This window comes from Prionailurus viverrinus, chromosome B3, assembly GCF_022837055.1.
Source record: "Prionailurus viverrinus isolate Anna chromosome B3, UM_Priviv_1.0, whole genome shotgun sequence".
Lineage (NCBI taxonomy): Eukaryota > Metazoa > Chordata > Mammalia > Carnivora > Felidae > Prionailurus > Prionailurus viverrinus.
In genome coordinates, this window is record NC_062566.1 from 44,030,446 (window position 1) to 44,051,090 (window position 20,645).

A 20,645-nucleotide genomic window follows, 5' to 3' on the forward strand; every position below is an offset into this window, starting at 1 on the left:
AACTTCTTTAAAAGCCAAAAATATATCAGAGCCAGCATTAGAAAGAATGCTTGAAAGTCGGTACTACTTTTGAATTAGAGATGTTAACACAAAAATAAAAAAGAAGACTATTTGTAAATGATAGAGCAGGCTTAGGACCTTCCTGTCTTTTACTCATTGTTTCTTTTACTAAAATTTCACTATTACCAAATGTCCCAGCCAGCATTACTTTACTCTGGGACCATAGGCTGCGCATTTATTTCCAACAGAACTTTGCAAATATATTGTAAGAACGACCAGAAACATCTGTATAGATGAATGCTGATTCATCACAGCTAGAATAGAACTGACAACACATGGTGATTTAGTATTTTCTGTCGAAAGGACATTATTATGTGTGGTCCATTGTTTTTCTCTTTGTCATTTATATCATTATACATAGCACAAAATATTTTCAATTGAATGTATTCACATAAAATATTTATTGAGATAATATAAATACAGTCAAAACTTGGTTATTTGGCATTTAACCAATGGAAATTTTGGTCAGACGTTGAAGGGAACCTTTACATCTTTGAGAAAATATGAGGTTCAAAGAAAGTTTTTGTGGAGAATTGTTATTAGTAGATCAACAAACAGGAAAGACTCCAAATTGAAATTAGTGCTTAATAGCAAATTATAGTGAAACCTGCACTTACAGTTGCTCAGATGAGACTAGGGAGGCAGGTTACAGGAGGGAAAAACATCAGGCAAGTAAGGTAACAATGTACACATTGTATGAGCATAGTGGATGAGCATCTGAAAAGACAGCTCACTCCATTCCTCATATTCCCATGGTGCTTCGTTTGTATCCTTAGTAGTCATACTCATCATATTATACAGTTGACCCTTGAACAGCATGAGTTTGAACTGTGGGTCCACTTATGTGTGGATTTTTTAAAAAATGTGGCACAGTACTATAAATGTATTTCCCTTCCTTGCAATTTTCTTAATAACATTTTCTTTCCTACAGCTTGCTTTATTATAAGAATACAGTGTATAATACATACAAGGTACACAAAAAACAATAAGCACATTTATTATCTTGATTTATGTTTGTGTCACCCATAAGCCTTCTGGTTAACAGTAAGCTCTTAGTAATTGAGTTTTGAGGGAGTCAAAAGTTATATGCAGATTTTCAAATGCACCCCTAACTCCCATGTTGTTCAAGGGCCAACTGTATTTACATAATGTGTATATGTTCATGCATGTGTTCTGTAGGAAAATATAGATCTCAAAATGTGGGAACACAGGTTCTTTCTGTTGTGCATACTCCGCTACCCCTGGGTGAACTCTGTGTTTGTTTGAGTCTGAGGAGCCCTTTTATGAGCATGTTACTTGTTTGTCAAAGTTGCCTTTCAAAGTAGTAAAATTTTCCTTCTATCTATCTGCCTAGTAGAGACTCTGGTTCTGGAAATTCTGACAAATGAAGCAATTATAAATATTTTCTGTATCATTATTTATATTTATATATAATATGTATTATATATATTTTAAAGTTTATATAATTTGAGAGACAGTGTGTGAGCGAATGGGCCAGGGCTAGGGAGAGAGGGAGAGAGAATCTGAAGCAGGCTCCACATTGTCAGTGCAAAGCCTGATGCAGGGCTCAAACCCATGAACCCTGAGCTGAAGTCAGATGCTTAACCAACTGAGCCACCCAGGCGCCCCTGTATTATATATATATATTGAGAGAAATAACAATCAGCTGTAATTTAATCACCATAAAACCACCACTGTGCGATCTTCCTGTATTGTTTCCTATGTATTTTTATGCATATATTTATACTCCTCACCTCTACATACACACAAAAAATTGGTGTGATAGTTTTCTATATTTGTTTCCAGGCACTTTGCTGATGCTTGCTAATGAGATGACCACAGTCCCTACCCTCAACAAAGCTCACTGTCTACTGTGGACTCCTATGAACGTCCTTCTCAAAATAATTGCCAGTGTACTGAGCATTATGAAAGGGAAAACACCAGAAGCTAGGGAGTGAATACCAGGGAAATATTAGGGAATTTAGGGAATAATGTCAGGGAGATATTAGGGAAGTCTCCTTCTCTCTGCAGAAGTGTACCATTTAGGATGCTTTGGGGGGTCAAGTAACATACTTGAAGTAACAACTAATATTGGCTTAAACAATATGCACGTTTATTATCTCTAATAATAAGGATCATACATAGAGGAATGGGGGTGAATGCAGCATCTGGACAGTCATGTGTGACCCAGCCTCTCTGAGATTCTCTTAGCTTTCTGTCCAGGCTACAAGATGCTTGCAGCAGCTCCAAACATCATAGCCTCACACGATCATGTCTGTAGATAGAAAATGGAGAGAGTTTTCCAACATGTGTCTCTTAAAAAAGTGAAGTACCCTTTTCAAAAAAGCTCCCCCCAGAACTTTGATTCTCATCTCATGGGCTACAATTGTCTCATATATGTATTTCTAACCCAGTCTTTGGTAAGGAGAATGGAATTACCACGAGGCTTAGAAGAATAGGATGCAGGCCCTGGGGATGGGGAGTGACCATCTATCCCTGACACACATTGTCATCCACTATTTTAATAAAATCAGAATCCTGTTAGCTAGGAAGAAATAGAGGACACCCTAAAGTACTAAGTAAATTATGGTACAACCGCACAATAAAACCCTCATCAAATATTTAAAAAGAAACAGATGTATATGTATTAATAAGGCATTGTTTCAAAATATGCTAAATGAAGGAACTAAGGCACAGAACACTGTGTGCATGATACACCTATTTGTGTTAAAACAGAAACAAAAAATTGCTTTCTCATATGCTGGTATTTGCATAAAATACTTCTAGAAAGACCTAAGAAAGTGCTGTGTTTTCTCTGAGAGTAGGACAAGGATAAGAGAGTGATTTATTGTTCACTATGTATCTTTTTTAGTGTTTAGATGCCCTCCCATAGCTATGTATCTATAGTTTATTTTTATATTTGTTGATGAAAATTGCTATATAGAGAAAGTAGAGAGACATAAAACACATAAATAAAAATGCCAAGATACTTTCTATTTATATAATGCTGTATGCTTATAAAAAATATCTAATTCATTTAACAGTGTTATTTTAAAACATTTTTTTAGTTTATTTATTTGTTTTGAGAGAGAGAGAGAGAGCGAGCCAGAGTCAGTGGGGGAGGGGCAGAAAGGGAATCCCAAGCAGGCTCCACACTGCCACCACAGAGCCTGATGTGGGGCTCAAACTCACAAACCTTGAGATCATGATCTGAGCTGAAATCAAGAGACGGATGCTTAACCGACTGAGCCAGCCAGACACCCCTACACAGTTTTATTTTAAGATGTACTAATATCATATGTCCACACAAAAACTTGCACATGAATGTTCATAGCATCATTAATTATTATAGTCAAAAAGTCGAAACAGCTCAAATGTCCATCAACAGATGAATGGATATACAAAATGGGGTATATGCATGCAATGGGATATTTTGCAGCTGTAAAAAGAAATGAGGTACTGATAACATGCTATGAAACAGGTGAACCTCAAAAAAGCAGCAAGAAACCAATTAAAAAAGATCACATATTATATGATTCCATTTATATGAACTGTCTAGAATAGGCAAATTTATAGAGACAGAAAATAGATTGGAGGTTGCCTGAGACTGGGGTAGTGGAGGGAAAGTTAGGGGTGACTGCTAAAGGGCATGAGGTTTACTTTTTGAGGTGATGAAAATGTTCTAAAATTGTGACAGTAGTTGTACACTATGAAAATACTAAAAACCATTAAATTGTACATTTTCAATGGGTCAATTGTATGGTATGTGAAATATATCTTAATAAAGCTACGTTTTAAAAATGTATGTGCATTGTTTTTTTCCTGCATCTACTTGTAGAATTTCCAGGAACATTACTTCAGATTCTTTATGAACCCTGTAGAGTAAATTGACACTTATCAATACCTTTGTTGTTCTTTGAAAAAATTTGGCTACTCTTCTGCCAAATTTTTCTCTCTACCGTTTTATGTATTTATAGACCTACATGCTTATTTTTGATTTTCAAAAAACCTATCATCAGCATTTTAATTTTTGTCTCTCCTGCTTTTACCCTTCCCAAAATATGACCCTATAAACTATTTTTTGTGACCATAGCTTTACTCCTTTTTTTAATAAATTAAAAACACGATCTCATCAAAGAAGTCACACATAGCTTTAAAATGAGATCGTATAAAGGGGCTATAATGGAAAGTGGTAGACTCTAGAGCCCCAACTTCCTTCACCCTGCTTCCCAGGGAGGAACCACTTTTTAACTGTTGTTTGTTACCCTGCTTCCCAGGAGGAACCACTTTTTAACTGTTGTTTCTTATTCTGGCCATTATTCCCATATTGCTGAATTGCCTGCACATCCATGTCCCAATCTGACTTCAAGCTATGACAGATGAGTAAACAGCCAACTTATGTTTGGCTGATAGTTTGGCCCCTCATGGGATTCTAAGTTGAAAATAATTTTTCCTTAGAAACTTGAGGGCATGGCTTCATGATAACATCGTTGAGCAGCGTGTTGCTGTTGAAAAGTCTGATTCTAGTTCCTTTGGTGGTGGTTCTTTTTCTGTGAAACATTTGACAATTATCTTTATCCAGTGTTTTAAAATTTCACAGTGATATGCCTTGTATGTACAGCTTTAAAAATCCATTATTGTGCTGAGCCTTTGGTAAGCATTTCAATTTAAAGACTCCTGTTTCCCTTCAGCTCTGAAAATGTTTATGTAAATAATTTCTTTAATAGTTTTCTTCTCTCTGTATTATTATTTTGGGTATTCCAACTGGTTGGTTGTAGAGTTACCTGGACTAATTCTTTCTCAACCAGAATTCCTCATGTGAACCAAAGAACACAGGAAATGGTTTGAGTGTTTTCTCATACCTTTCAAGGATGGTCTTATCCAGTACCTTGCTAGTTATATAGGAGAGAAATTAATAGATAACATACAGTGAATGTCTTAGGAAACAGGTCTGCAAACTTTTTTTTTTAAGAGACATATAGTAAATAAATATTTTAGGTTTATGGGCCTAGAGGCAAAAATTGAGAGTATTATGAAGCTACTTATATATCCATTTAAAATATAACCATTTTAAATATTTTAAAAATTCTTATAGGCTATTTAAAAAACAAAAAGAAGCAGGTGGCTGGCTGGACTTGACCCACACATAGTTTTCTCAGTTTCTACTTTAGGGCGTTAGAATGTAATTATTTCATTGAAAGAGGATTCAAATAATCCACTTTTTTATTTTCTCTCCTACTTTCCTTAACTTAGCTTTTCTACATTTTGAGAGATTTTTTCAAATGTACCTTAGGTTGCTTATATTTGAATTCAACAGTCATTTTTAGAGCATATTGTTTATTTATTTTGGCGGGGTGGGGGGGAGAGCAGGGGAGGGACAGGGATAAGGGAGGGGAGAGAGAATCCTAAGCAGGCTCTGCACTGTCATTGGGGCTGGATCCCACAACTTGAGAGATCATGACCTGAGCCAAAATCAAGAATTGGACACCCAACCGACTGAACTACCCAGGTGCCCCTCAACAGTCATTTTTACTTCCAACACCTCTTTGTTCTCTAGTTGTTCCCTGTTTCTAGTATCCTATTTTTGCTTTATGGATGCAAAACTTTCCCAAACATTTCTACTTACATTTTTTTAAGTGTTTTCTTTTTGTTTCCTAAATCGTTTCTTTTTCCTTCAGGGACAGTTTTTCTGTGTATACATCTGTGATCTCTGATAACCTAATCATACTTAACAGTGATAGAATAGAAAAAATCACCTACTGCTTCTGTACATAAAAGGCATAAACACTAAACAATTACATGTTACATTTTTAGTTCCCATTTAAGTTTTGTATATTGAAACTGGTGGTTGCATTTTTGCAAAACCTATAACTGAAATCAGGCACAAAGAGAAACTGTGTGATAAGTGTGTGTGTCTGTGTGTATAACATCCAGAGGGTAAAGTAGTATTCAAACATGGTCTCACTGGGGCAATTGCCCTCTTGTTTCAACCTTCTGCATTGTTTTGAGTTTTCAGCTTCTTCTGCTCTGTTTACTGCTATATCTATATCTATCAGCAGGGGGACCGTTGTAGAAGTGGCTGGAGAGGATCATTGGGCTCAGATCATGAGGGATCATTCCATGCTCAGTCATTTGGATTTCATTCTTTAGGCTATTGGGAACACCTTTTGAGTAGGGCAGTAAAAATAGCCTAACCAGTCTTTTAGGTAGGTCATTCCAGTTATATAGGAAAGAGAAATTAAAAAGATAAGACAGTGAGATTAGAGAATTCTGTTAGGTAGCAAGTAATTAAATGCCAAACCAGGACAGCAGAGGTCTGATTAGATCAGACCTGATACCTATTTTTTAGCAATATTCCTCAAACATCTACATTATCCAACTTTACTTTGATAGACACTGAGACTTTTGATTTTTCTTCCTCAAAATGTTTGTCATGGCCTTTCTCCCTTCCTACTCTCACTGGGACTGTCTCAGGCAAAGCTCTCATATACACTTCATGCTTGAGTCATAGGAGCAATAGTTCCCACAGGGTTTCTCTTCAGCCCAATTTATTTTGTGTATCACTGACAAAATAATATTTATGTATGACCTACATCATGTCATTTTTATTTTAAAAGCTTCATTTTCTTTCCTACCAATTGAGTCCTAACTCTTTTTTTTTTTGTATTTCGGTGCCCTCAGCCTGGCTCTAGCCTAAATAATCAAAATTTTTTGCCACTTTCTTTTAAGTTTATTTATTTTTTTAAGAGAGAGAGAGAGAGAGAGAGAGAGAGAGAGAGAGAGAGAGAGACCATGAACAGGGGAGGGGCAGAGAGAGAGGGAGAGAGAGAGAATCTCAAGCAGGCTCCGCACTGCCAACGCAGAGCCCAACATAGGGCTCAACCACATGAACCATGAGATCATGATCTGAGCTGAAACCAAGAGTTGTACGCTTAACAGGTGCCTGTCATGGCAGGCACCACTGCCATTTTATAATACAAAAATGTTCTTATCAGTTTGATTTCCCTAGAGCCTGCTCATTCTGCCTCCATGTCTTTCTTAATGTGATCTCCTTGCTGTGAATGTTCTCTATATTTTCTTATGCAAATTCTTCCCTACATTGAAATTTCAGCTCAAGTTTCATCTTCTCCCCAAATTCCTCTACATCTTAGAAAAGATTATTGTCTTACACTACTTTCCTATTCCCATGGTGTCTCACCCTTGATTGGGGTTCCCATCCCCGTAGTTGCTCCATGGTCACAGTGTGATTATAAGAGAGTCAGCTGTCCTAACCAAGACAGGAAGAGAAATGCAAAGGGCAAAAGGGACATCTCTCCTAGCTGAGTCAGCTCTATTTAAAGAACTCTCCCAGAAGCCCCATCAAATGACTGCCAGTAGGTTGGCCTCTTTGTCCCTGGGTGTTTATAGAGAAAACAATACATAAAGTACAATGGAGCATTTGATATTTTGATCTAGGTGATGATGACACAGTATCTGTAGATCAAAAGTCATCAGGCTGTGGCCAACAGACACAGGAAAAGATGCTCAACATCACTAATCATCAGGAAAACACCAATCAAAACCACAATGAGATATCATCTCACACCTATCAGAATGACTAAAATCAACAACACAAGAAACAAGTGTTGATGAGGATGTGGAGAAAAAGGAACCCTCGTACACTGTTGGTGGGAGTGCACACTGGTGCAGCCTCTGGAGAAAACAGTATGGAGTTTCCTCAAAGTAAAAATAGAATTACCATATGACCCAGTAATTTCACTACTGGGTATTTACCCAAAGAATATGAAAGACATTAGTTCTAAAAGATATATGAACCCTTGTGATTACTGCAGCATATATACAGTAGCCAAAATATGGAAGCAACCCAAGTGTCCATCAATAGAGGAATGGATAAAGATGTGGGGTTTGTGTGTGTGTGTGTGTGTGTGTGTGTGTGTGTGTGTGTGTGATGGAATATTACTCAGCCATAAAAAAGAATGAAACCTTGCCATTTGCAACAACATGGAGGGAGCCAGACAGTATAATGCAAAGTGAAATAAATGGGTCAGAGAAAGACAAATACCATATGATTTCACTCATAGGTGGAATTTAAGAAACAAAACAAATGAACAAAGAAAAAAAAGAAAACAGAAAAACAGACTTTTAAGACTGTTAAAGATAGAGAACAAACTGAGGGTTGATAGAGGGAGGTGGGTGGTTGATGGGCTAGATGGGTGATTGGTCCTAGGATGGCACTTGTTATGAGCACTGGGTATTGTATGTAAGTGATTAATCACTGAATTCTACTCCTGAAACTAATATTGCACTGCATGTTAACTAACTAAAATTTAAATTAAAATTTTAAAAAATTAAAAAATAAGATATTAGTTGAAAAAAAAAAACCAGACTCTGAAATATAGAGAACTTATGGTTACCAGAGGGAGGGTGGGTGAGAGGATGGGTGAAAGAGGTGAAAGGGATTTAAAGTACCCTTATAGTGATGAGCAGTGAGTAATGTATAGAATTGTCAAATCACTATATTTTACATATGAAACTAATATAACACTGTATGTTAACTATACTGAAATTAAAATTAAAAAATTTTTTTCAATGGGCCAAATATCAAGAAAAGTACTAAGAAAAATAGAAACATAATTGAAAAAAAATTGGTAAGAATGAAGAGAATCCAAGTAAATGAACTGAATAAATGTGTATCAAACTTTGCTGTCTAATATCAAAAAATGCAACTTTTGTTAACTTGCCATTGGAGTACTTTACGTATCTTGCTCTAAATGAGGCAACTATGAAAATTTCAAAAATAAAGACCACATTTACTTTTAATAATTCCTTCTTTTCACTAGTATGTATTTTGTATATTTTAATGGTATTTAAAAATTATTTATGTATTTATTTTGAGAGAGACAGAGACAGAGAATAGGGGAGGGGCAGAGAGAGAATCCCAGGCAGGCTCCATGCTCAGCTTAGAGCCCGACTCAGGGCTTGACCCCATGACCCTGAGAGCATGTCCTGAGCCAAAATCAAGAGTTGGACACTCAACTGACACAGCTACCCAGGCACCCCTTAATGGCATTTTTTATATATGTTTATTGCAGTTGTATCTTCATTGTAAACACTAAATGATATGGATTGAACCTGTAGTCCTACCTAATGCTTTCTCCTATGAAATATATATTTTTTTAATGTTAATACAATTACTTGTTTTTACTTTTTGGGTCATTTACCTCAAATTTTCTTTTTTTTTTTTAACTTAGGCTGTATAACTTAGTAATTAAGAGCATATAGTTTGAAATTAGTCTGCCTAGATTAAAATAAGAATTCTACCCCTTGGGGCGCCTGGGTGGCTCAGTCGTTTAAGCGTCCGACTTCAGCTCAGGTCACGATCTTACGGTCCGGAGTTCGAGCCCTGCGTCGGGCTCTGTGCTGATGGCTCAGAGCCTGGAGCCTGCTTCCAATTCTGTGTCTCCCTCTCTCTCTGCCCCTCCCCCGTTCATGCTCTGTCTCTCTCTGTCTCAAAAATAAATAAACGTTAAAAAAAAAATTAAAAAAAAAAAAGAATTCTACCTCTTGATAATTCTTAGAAAAAGAAGTCATCAGACTGTGTATTTAAGGTTAGTAAATTTTATACTTTACTGAATGTATCCTATACTTCAGTTTTAAAAAATTAATGCCTCTCTCCCCCAAGAGTTATACAATGTGGTGACCCTGAGTATGCTGCTGCAGGCAAAATTAAGATTATGTTCTCAGAAGGACATAAGGGAGACTGGACATTGGCTTAGGTATCTAAATATATTTTTCACACTTATTGGACCTTTTGCTGAAGACTGTCAATATTTTTAACATGTAAACCAAAGTTTTAAAATATCACAGTGTTTAATGTAATGTATTTATTCTCATAGGGAAAAAATCAACTTAAATGTGAGAATTTTTTGTATGTCATCTTAATCTCTGGTATAAAAATTATTAAAGATTTTCTTCATATTTGATATTTAGTAGATATTAACTCGATGTCGAAATATCTCAGCAAACATGAAAGCATCAGCTTTGAAAAATAAAATACTGCACATTAATTTTTATTTATACTGTAAGTGAAAACTAAGTGTTTACTTTTTGACTGCTTGTGTCTATGTAGTAGAAGCAACAAATGGTTCTATAAAGTCATTACTAAAAAGGATTCAGAAAACTAGTTTCCATAAAGTCAGTATCCACTTTGGGTAGTTCTACCTTGATAAATGAGAAGTCAGTAAATAAAATTTATAATAAGTTAAAACATAACCCATATATAAATATATATATGTATATGTATATATATTTAAGTTTATTTATTCATTTTGAGAGAAAGAGAGAGAGTGTGCACACAGGGGAGGGGCAGAGAGAGAGGGAGAGAGAGAGAATCCCAAACAGGCTCTGCACTGGCAGTGAGTTCAAGAGCAATGAGATCATGCCCTGAGCCTAAACCAAGAGTCGGTCGCTCAACCAACTGAGCCACCCAGGCACCCCTATAACCTATTTTTTTAAGTACTTGCAAATATCTAAATAATTTTTTTGACATTTTATTTTCCTTTCTTTCATTCTATTTTAGAAAAAATGTAAAAATAAGCACCCAAATCCACTTCATTGTTACGGTAAAGCTGTTAGAAAATGGGTGACATAGGATTGGTTTGCTTTTGTATTAAGTGTCTCGTATAATTTAAAATACACCTAAATAGAATTAGGAAATGGCAACATTTTCAAGAATTTATCTCAGAGTCCGTAAGTTGATTGATGTTCACTTGTTTTTAAAGAAAGGTTGTGTTTTTCTTAACTTAGGTCCATCCTCAGCAGCACCGGCTTCTATTTGAAGTATTTGATGAAAATCGATTGGTAAGTTATGTTGCACTAGTGTGATGCGAAGCCAGGGTATATCTCAGTAGAGCAGAGGAAATACGCTGGGAATCTGTGATGTGAGAGATGACTTGGGGTGGTTATGGAGGCTCTGGGCAAAAAGGAGAGGTGGATACATTTTTTTTTTTCCTTCTTGGTGCTACTTTCTACCCTTCCATTCTCCTCCCAGGCACCTCTCTTGATTGCCAGTTCTCACCAGATTACAGTCTTACTCAAGACCTGTTGTGGCAGGTGATGGGATAGCAGGAAAGCTGGCCACATTGTCTTGCCTTCCCTCACCCTCATCCAGCGTGGCCTGATGGGTATGCACAGGCTCTGGGAAACTTCTCCCTGAGCGGCTGCACCTGTGCTTCCTCCTTGCAGTGGATTTCTTCTGTTACTTGTATGTACTTACATGTCTCATGCCTTCTCCTCTTCCCACTCTTCTGCAAAGGAAGACTGTCCTCTTTACACTGATAAAGCCTCTAAAGGACTGCGAGCTCTTACAGAGGCAAAGAAAAAAAGGGCAAAGTTAAACCTGATTTTATGTTTGTGAAATGATAGTTCTGATTCCTCATCTCCTAAAGACTATCTTGAAGTCCTGTCCTTTTCCTAATTTTGTCTCTTAGGAATACTATTTTACATGTTCTCCTTAGCATCTTTTCAAAATTTTTTTAAATTAAAAAAATTTTTTTAATGTACATTTATTTTTAAGAGAGAGAGAGCATGCAAGGGTGGGGCAGAGAGAGGGAGATAGAAGATCTGAAGCAGGCTCCACCCTGACAGCAGAGAACCCAGTGTGGGGCTCAAACTTACAAACTATGAGATCATGTCTTGAGCCAAAGTTGGATGGATGCTTAACTCACTGAGCCACCCAGGCATCCCCAAATCTTCTTCTTAGCATCTTACATATATATTTTAAACCTGTAAAATTTGAACATAAAATTTGAACATTAAAAAAAGAACAGTGTTATGTAAGGCATATCAGTTATTAAACAGAGGCACCAAAAAAGAAATGTTCACTTCTTAGCTAACTAAGAAACTGGATTTTTAAAATTTGTTTTTAGTGTTGGACTACATGACATGTTTTTTTCCCTCAAGAAATGATAACTATACTACTAATGGAAGATACTGAAATTAAAATATATTAATTAGCCTCATAATAAGAAAAAGGGTGTTTTTATTGCCAAAGGAGACTGATCACTAACTGCAATCTAACTCTTTAAGGCTGAGTGATATGACAGATGTTGAAGATTTGCTTATCAGATATGGTCATATGCAGAAATGTTTGTTTTCTGCTTGTATTTTTGCATTTTCTATAGAATAGAGATTTTTTATTCCTTCTGTCTCTACAGATTTGTTTTCCTTCTAGATGGGGCCAGGTAGAATTTACTATTTGTGTTTTTTAAATCATAAAATAAACATATAGAAAAGTGTATGTAATATAAATCTTTTTTAAAAATAATATGACGAATACCTATGCACTTACGACTCAACTTAAGAACTAGAACATTACCAAACTCTACAACCCTCACTTCCCCTCCCCAATCACATCTCCTTTTCTTCCCTCGCACATAGTAGACACTGTCCTGAATATTGTGCTTATCATTTCTTTGCCTTCAAAAATTGTTCATCCTATACATATGTACCCCCTGAGTATAGTTTTCTTTTGCATATTTTTGAATTTATTAAAATAGTATCACTGTGAATACATCCCTCTGTGGTATGTTAACTAAGGTATGCCATTTAGGGTATCAACTCTGTTGGATACTCTGCTCTCAATTAGAAATACAGCTTTTCTCAAGAAGCTCACTTTACTAGGAAAAGGGAGCAAGAAATCATTAGAACAGGGTGGTGTGTGTCATTCTAAACCTCTGATTTGTTGTTAGTCCTAGCAGGTAATTGAAGTATTACCTATTACCTGAGATGTCATAGAAACTATAGCCATTGGTAGAGTAAGAGGGCTGATTGTATGGCAGTAAATGTCCTGTGCCTCTGTAAATGTCATTTGTGTTTATTTTTGTATAGCATTCACAACAAAATTAAGAACATATCCTTTTCCTAACAAATACTCTTTGGAAATGTACAACAAAGAGCAATGGATAAAATCTTAGGCAGATAATTTCTAGTCCTGTGGAAAATGTTTGTCATATAAGTGACATTTGTTTTGAAAAAGAGTACTCTTGGGTGCCTAGGTGGCTCAGTCAGTTGAGTGTCTGACTTTGGCTCAGGTCATGATCTCATGGCTTGTGAGTTTGATTGAGCCTTGTGTCAGGCTCTGTGCTGACAGCTTGGAGCCTGGAGCCTGCTTCAGATTTGATTTTAGGAATTGGGTCATGTGGTTGTGATTGGGTCATGTGGATTCTGGCAAGTCTGGAATCTGTAGGACAGGGCTAACAGGTTGAATATTCAGGTAAGAGTTGATGTCACAGTCTTGATTCTAAAACCTGTAGGGCAGGCAAGCAAGCTGGAAACTTAGGCAGAGTGTCTATGTTGTAATCTTGAAGTCCAATTGCTTCTTCAGGAAACCTGGCTTTGCTTTTAAAAAAAAAGACCAGCTTTTCAATGTTTATTTATTTTTGAGACAGAGAGAGACACAGCATGAATGGGGGAGGGTCAGAGAGAGAGGAAGGCACAGAATCTGAAGCAGGCTCCAGGCTCTGAGCTGTCAACACAGAGCCCGATGCGGGGCTCGAACTCACGGACTGTGAGATCGTGACCTGAGCCAAAGTTGGACACTTAACCAACTGAGCCACCCAGGTGCCCCTGGCTTTGCTTTTTAAGGCCGTTAGCTGATAGCATGAGGGCCATCACATTATGGAAGGTAATCTGCTTTAGTCAAAATTTACTGAATTAAATGTTTTTTTTTTAAATTTTTTAACATTCATTTATTTTGAGAGAGACAGAGACAGAGACAGAGAGAGAGTACAAGCAGGGGAGAGGCAAAAAGAGAGGGAGGCACGGAACCTGAAGCAGACTCCGGGCTCCGAGGTGTCAGCACAGAGCCGGAAGCTGGGCTCCAACTCACAAACTGCAAGATCATGACCTGAGCCGAAGTTGGTTGCCTAACTGACTGAGCCACTCAGGCACCCCATGAATAAATGTTAATCACATCTGAAACATATCTTCATAGCAACATCTAGCCTACTGTTTGACCAAACAGTTGGGCAAAAGAGCCCAGCCACATTGACACATACAATTGTTCATCACAGTGGACTCTGGCTTTCAAATTTCTAATCAATGATTAGTGTCATCCAGAGTCTATCCCTGACATTTAATCACATTATTTTCTGTGTAGATAATCAATAACCAAACATCTCAGAATGTGGGGTCCTGAGCTTCAATCTAATCCTCAGATATTATGCATTTCATTCCAGAGTATGAAATTCTACAGGACTTGCATAGGTTCCTCCCCGATGAGGGTGTGACCGCTCTCCACCTCTTCTTTTGGAATTGATGCTCCTCTTTTGGAATCTGTTTGGCTAAGGGGCTACATTCTACCCCAGGCTCTCCACTGAACTGCTGTAATGGTGGTACAGATCCTGTGCAATCCCAGCCCAGAACCAGCAATGCAAATTCTTTAGCCTGTCTGCAGTTTAAATTCAGACTGGCAGGCTGGAAAGTGCATATCATTCTCTTGCCTTACTTTTCCTTGTCTTAAGCCCCCTCTTTGAAAATTTTCAATCATCATTCCTTCCAATCCAGCTGTGGTGCTTTTCAATATTTCTTTAATATTCAATTTAATTTTCTTCAATATTCAGTATTTCCAGTAATAGCTGAATCAACTTTTATTTATTTTTTAACGTATACTTATTTTTGAGGGAGTGGGGAGGGAGGGGCAGAGAGAAGGAGACAGAGGATCCAAAGCAGGCTCCGCACTGTGAGTGCAGAGCCTGTTGCAGGGCTAGAACTCACGACAGTGAGATCATGACCTGAGCCTAAATCCAGAATCGGACGCTTAACCGACTGAGGCATCCAGACACCCCTGGATCAACTTTAAAAAAAAATTCCTGAAAGAAAGCATTAGGCACTCAGAGAAGTGTGACCATCCATCCATTTAATCTCCTCCCTGGTGTTAGTTAGTTACTTGGCGCTGAGCATGAGCCCAGAAATGTCCCAAGAAATGTGTGGCTACGGTCCTCATGGTCTGGAAGCTTGATACCTAGTTAGGGGACATGAAACTGATGCTTCTGGAGAAGCTTACCAAAGAGAAAACATTTATCTAGCCAAATACCTGAGGTTCATTATTTTATATCAACAACCGGAGGAGTTTAACTAGAAGCTTTAGGCCACAGGTATGAGCAGTTAGATCCTATTAATTAGCCTATTAGAAGTGTTTGTTCTTTAAGCTATGAGACCCCTAACTTAATTCAAGAAGAAAAGCTGAAGTCATTTGAAGGCAAAGTGAAAAGATTAGGACTGTTCCTTCTATAAGGAAAGAGGATTATAGGGAATATTTCCTGAAGTCTGTAAAATCGTAAAGGAGGTAGATTATATAAAATCAAAATAATATAATAATTGTATTGCTAAGTTTGCGATTATTGTACACATTCCAAAGCATAGTGCTGTATCATTCTAGTCAGAAATATAATTTCACAAATTCCGTATTTCTATTTTATCATATCTTAATTGATTAAAAATACTGTTTAGAAGACTGTGGTTGAGAACAGATCTATCTTAAGGCATTTTCTTTTTTAAACAAAGTGCAAGTATATGTTTTACATATTTGCTTTTACTTAGGAAAAAATCTTACTTAGAAAAATACAACTTGGGTGTAGTACCATGTGGTGTAAACAACTGAACTATTTTACTTTTTACTCTCCTATGAATGAGCCAGTATATATTTATTACTGGAGTTCCAGCTATAAAATTCAGGTAAGGGGTTTAAATATACCCTAGAGTATTATTTAAAAATAACTTTGTTTCTTTCAAATAGAATACCAAACTTGGTCTATGACATTTGGGGGAGAAATTAAAATATTAAACTTTTATTACCTAGTAAACTGAAAATAAAGGTTAAATAAATACAAAGCAGAAAAAATATATATACAAAATCACAAGCTCTTGGAGAACAAACAGTCTACTGTTCTGTACTGTGGGAGCTCTATCAGCAGTAGTAACTAATTCCACCTCGAGGGCAATGCTAGTACTCAAAAATGTAAACAAGTATGGACTTTGTTTATACAAAGAAATATGCAGCTTGGTTTGTATTTCTCTCTAGATATCAAACAGCTACATGGATTGTTTCAACACACCAGTAGAGGCCAGCAAAGAGCTCTTAGAGTTTTCAGAACAGAATTGGCATTGAGATATGTTTATTTGATGTGTTAAATCCTTTTTAGACTTCTTTACTTACCACAACACTCTCTTAAGTGAATGAATTGCAGAGACAGTGGAATAAAATATCTTGTGTGCTCAAACTATATTGGGGTATAGTTTTTCTGTCTAATCTGCATATATTTTTAATGGAATGTTTGCTTAGGCTATTTCTTGGCAGAGTTGTAATAGTCAAAATATAAATGGCATCATTTAAAGACTGTACTACTTGGCTGGAAAAGGCCTTAAAATTACAGGAGAAAATGCTTGGTGACAGCTTCTCTTAAACCTTTCTTTCTCAGACCTATGCTCAATTTTTCAATAGTATTACTAAGCTAATTTTGTATTGCTCTCCTTAAGCTTTCACTTTTTATAAGTAGGGTTTTGGAAGCTATCTATTTGATTTAATGCTAGAGTTTTAATTCAGAACCCCAAAGTTTTAGTATTTCCAAATTTATACAACTGTTTGAATTTACTCATTAAAAAAACCTAACAGAATATATGCCTTTTTACATCAACTGACTTGATGAGATTCCCTACTCTGGCTACTATTTGGAAATTCAATCCTTGATTTGATACTCAATTACATGGGGTTTCATTCCTACCAACTTCCTGTAATTCTATCCTTATGGGTAAAAATATTAGTGGTCAAACTCTGCTGGAGAAAGTATAGGCACTGTGATTCACATAGTTAAATGTTCATTTAGTAGAGCTGGAGTGAAAAAATACTGTTTCAACTTGAAATGCTAGAAGATTGTTGTTCTTGTGTTACTCATTCATGCAAATTGGAGAAGGTATAATTGAAACAAGGTTGGCAGTGTTTGAGGCAGTGTGCTGCAGCTGAGCTCAGCTTAAAGGTCGCTGGAAATCAAGTGCTTTGTAAGTGAAGGCATTTTGACTACACGCGATTCAAAAATATTTGGAAACGTCAGTCTCAGGAATGGGTCGTCTTTTTCTTTCTATGATATCTGGTATCTAAGGTTTTACTTAGGATAAAGACTACTACTTAAGAGCTCTTTTAGGCACCACAAATGATTTTTTCCTTCGATGCGGTGCAGCTGCTTCTAGCCTGTCTCCCGACAGAGATCTTTGTTATGACTTTCAGCCCTTAACATGTTTGGAAATGAGAACAAATGGCACAAAGCTTACGATTGCACTTTGCAGCCAGAAGAAGCAATACTTATCCTTTGTCAGAGACCTCCGGAGATGATCTGGATAGCAATGTTCACATGTGCTTCAAAAGACCAACACGGATTTCAACGTCTAACGTTGTTCAAATGAAGCTGACTCCTAGACAGACTGCACTAGCTCCGTTAATACAGGAAAACGTTAAGTCTCAGGAAAGATCATCTGTTCCTTCACCTGAAAACATTAATAAAAGGAGCAGCTGTCTGCAGATTTCACTACAGCCAACAAGGTACAGTGGATGTCTTCAGTCTAGCAATGTCTTAGCTGATGGTGATGATGCTTCATTTATGTGTGTCTTGAAGGACGGTATTTACAACAATGCTGTGGCTGATAATGAACTGAATGCTGTGAATGATGGTAACCATGTAGGCAGTTCTGCCCTTCGCAGCAGTAGCCTTAGTAACTGTTCCACCAGCGAGAATGGGTCTTACAGCAGCAATGGTAGTGATTATGGATCATGCACAAGTATCACAAGTGGTGGTTCCTACACAAACAGTATCATCAGTGACAGCAGTGGTTATACTTTTCCACCAACTGATGATACTTTTCTTGGTGGAAATTTATCTTCCGACAGCACCTCCAACAGAAGTGTGCCATACAGGAATACTACTCCCTGTGAAATTTTTTCAAGAAGTCCAAGTACCGTTCCCTTTGTCCAGGATGACTTGGAGCACGGACTAGAAATTATGAAATTGCCAGTGAGCAGGAACTCGAAAATTCCACTAAAACGTTGTTCATCCTTAGTCATTTTTCCTAGGAGTCCTTCAAATACCCCACCAACTTCTCCAACAAGTACAGATATTCTTCCGAGCAAAGGATCCTATCAAACCTCACACCAGTTTATAATTTCTCCTAGTGAATTTGCCCACAGTGAAGATGGTCCTGGTGCTAAGGGATTTCTTTCAACAGCTGTCAATGGACTTCGGTTATCTAAAACAATCTGTACTCCCGGAGAAGTAAGAGACATACGACCACTTCACAGGAAGGGCTCATTACAAAAGAAAATTGTTATTGCAAATAACAGTCCGAATCAGACTATCTGTGAAAAGTCATCTGAAGGATATTCTTGTGTGTCAGTGCATTTCACCCAACAAAAAGCACCTACGTTAGATTGTGAAACAGCAAATGGTGATTGTAAACCAGAGATGTCAGAAATTAAGCTTAATTCTGATTCAGAGTGCAGTAAGCTTATGCATAGGACATCTGCACGTTTACCATCCTCCCAAAATGTAGATTACCAAATAAATATCAATGGACAGTTGGAAAGACCAAATTTACAGATCAACAAAAATCATGCTGTTTTACAAAGAAGTATTTCATTGGGAGGAACTTATCCAAATGTTTCCTGTTTATCCAGCCTTAAGCACAATTGTTCTACGGGGGGACCATCGCAATTACTCATAAAGTTTGCATCTGGAAATGAAGATAAAGTTGATAATTTATCAAGAGACAGTAACAGAGATTTCACAAATAAACTATCTAATTCTTTAAAGCATTCTTGTAAGGTAAGTTTCCTTTGGTCTTGGTAAATGTTAATTTATTCTGGAAAAGCTTTATGGACTATTTGGTTAAAATTTATTATAACTTAGCAGTTTTATGTACTTCCCTGGTCCTTAGCTAGCAAGTGTTTTACAGTCCTAAAATTTGTATTTGTAAATCTGAAGAACCCCCAATAGTTTATAGCTCTATTTGTTATTTTACCAGTGTTGAAAACGTGCATTAAAAAAAAAAAAAAAAAAAACTTTCCAAAGTGATTTAGGCCATGACACATTTCTGTTGCATAAAAACAAGGTTTAAATAATAATTTACTTTGTTAACATTTTTACCTTGGTGTATTTTTTTCCTCCAGTAACATGGCATTTTAATATCTAATTCCATATTTTATTCCCACTTTCAAAAATGTTCATTAGTATTCTTCCCTCCTTAATCATTGTGAAACTAAGTAAAATATAGAATGCTTATTTAAAATATTAAACAATAAAAGGCCTACATAAAAATATGAAAATATTGTTGCAAATGAACACAGAGAAAATGTTTCTCTAAAATATATGTATTTATTAGAACATTGATAAAAACTCTTATGCTGCACGTTTAAAGCAGAGGAAAGATAAATGGCATTTGCATTTGTATATAGCCTTAACCACAGGAATTTTGTTTCCACCCGGATTTTCCTTTAGCTACCAGTTAAGACTGCCTTCTAAAATTTAACTCAGTCTTTCAACAATATTGAATTTTAAATTTTATATTTTTTGAATTTGGTTTCAATTGCTAGGCATTTACCATACTTTTCTAGTTACTTTATTAATTTGTTATTTTGATAATTTTGTTTATTATATTAGCAATTTAACTCTAATGAATCTTAACCAAAACAGTTCTTTGTATAATTGAGTCTTTCCAAAGTATTTGAACTTAAATAGATTTTCCAAAGTATTTGAACTTAAGTAGATTTTTAAAATTTTCTGTATTTGTAAAGTCTTGCCAGATTCCAGGAAATTAAAATTTTTTTCTGGCTAAACCAATTCTAGATGACACTACATAATAGTTTAGGGGGGAAAAAACCCTTATCTGTTTATCTGTGTTTATATAACACTCAATATCTACATTAAAAATTTTTTTAAACATCTGGACAAAGAGGTTTAGGTAAATAAAATATCAAGTAGTTGATAGTTTTCTCTCTTTTGAAATCTCATAAATAAAATGCCCAGAGGTTAATATAAACAACTACTTTATTGAAGATGAATAAAGATTAGATTTCCAGTTCTGACCTATGTTTTAGGATTATTTCATTTATGAAACTTTAAAAAAAACAACTTTTAGATTATAATCCATCAAACTGTTTTGCCCTCAAAAGAAAGCAATGAAGTGACACTATAAAGAAACATATTAATAACTTGCTAATTGAATTACATGTACCTTGTAAACTTATTATACATTTAATGAAATAATTAATCTGAAAGGAATAATTAACCTCAAAATATTTGTGAATAAATATATTTATAGAAATAGCCTTAAAATAGTTTATTTTTGCGGTAATGTTATAGTTTGTTATTAATGATGCTTTTGAAAAAGAGGTATTTTTAATGTTTTTTAATAAAGTGTGACTAAATGCCTTTTGCATAGCTAAAAATATACACTTCTATTAGTTTTATTTAATTTAGGTAAGCTAACTTAAATATTTTTTTTGTGACAGCCAAATGTCTAGCTTTGTGCAGATTCTATTT

At 36.1% G+C, this 20,645-nt stretch overlaps 1 protein-coding gene across 9 annotated transcripts in view; it reads left to right on the plus strand.

The window, feature by feature from the left end:
* NEDD4 (NEDD4 E3 ubiquitin protein ligase) overlaps positions 1–20,645 on the plus strand; it is a 139,719-nt gene that overhangs the window by 40,495 nt on the left and 78,579 nt on the right. For 5 of the 9 annotated variants that reach the window (XM_047863621.1, XM_047863620.1, XM_047863623.1 and 2 more), the window contains one exon: positions 10,867–10,920. In XM_047863621.1, coding sequence (XP_047719577.1) covers positions 10,867–10,920 — 54 coding nt within the window. Of the gene's footprint in view, positions 1–10,866; positions 10,921–17,369; positions 18,930–20,645 lie in introns of those variants that run through there. The other 4 variants (XM_047863618.1, XM_047863615.1, XM_047863616.1 and 1 more) reach the window with 1 other exon arrangement.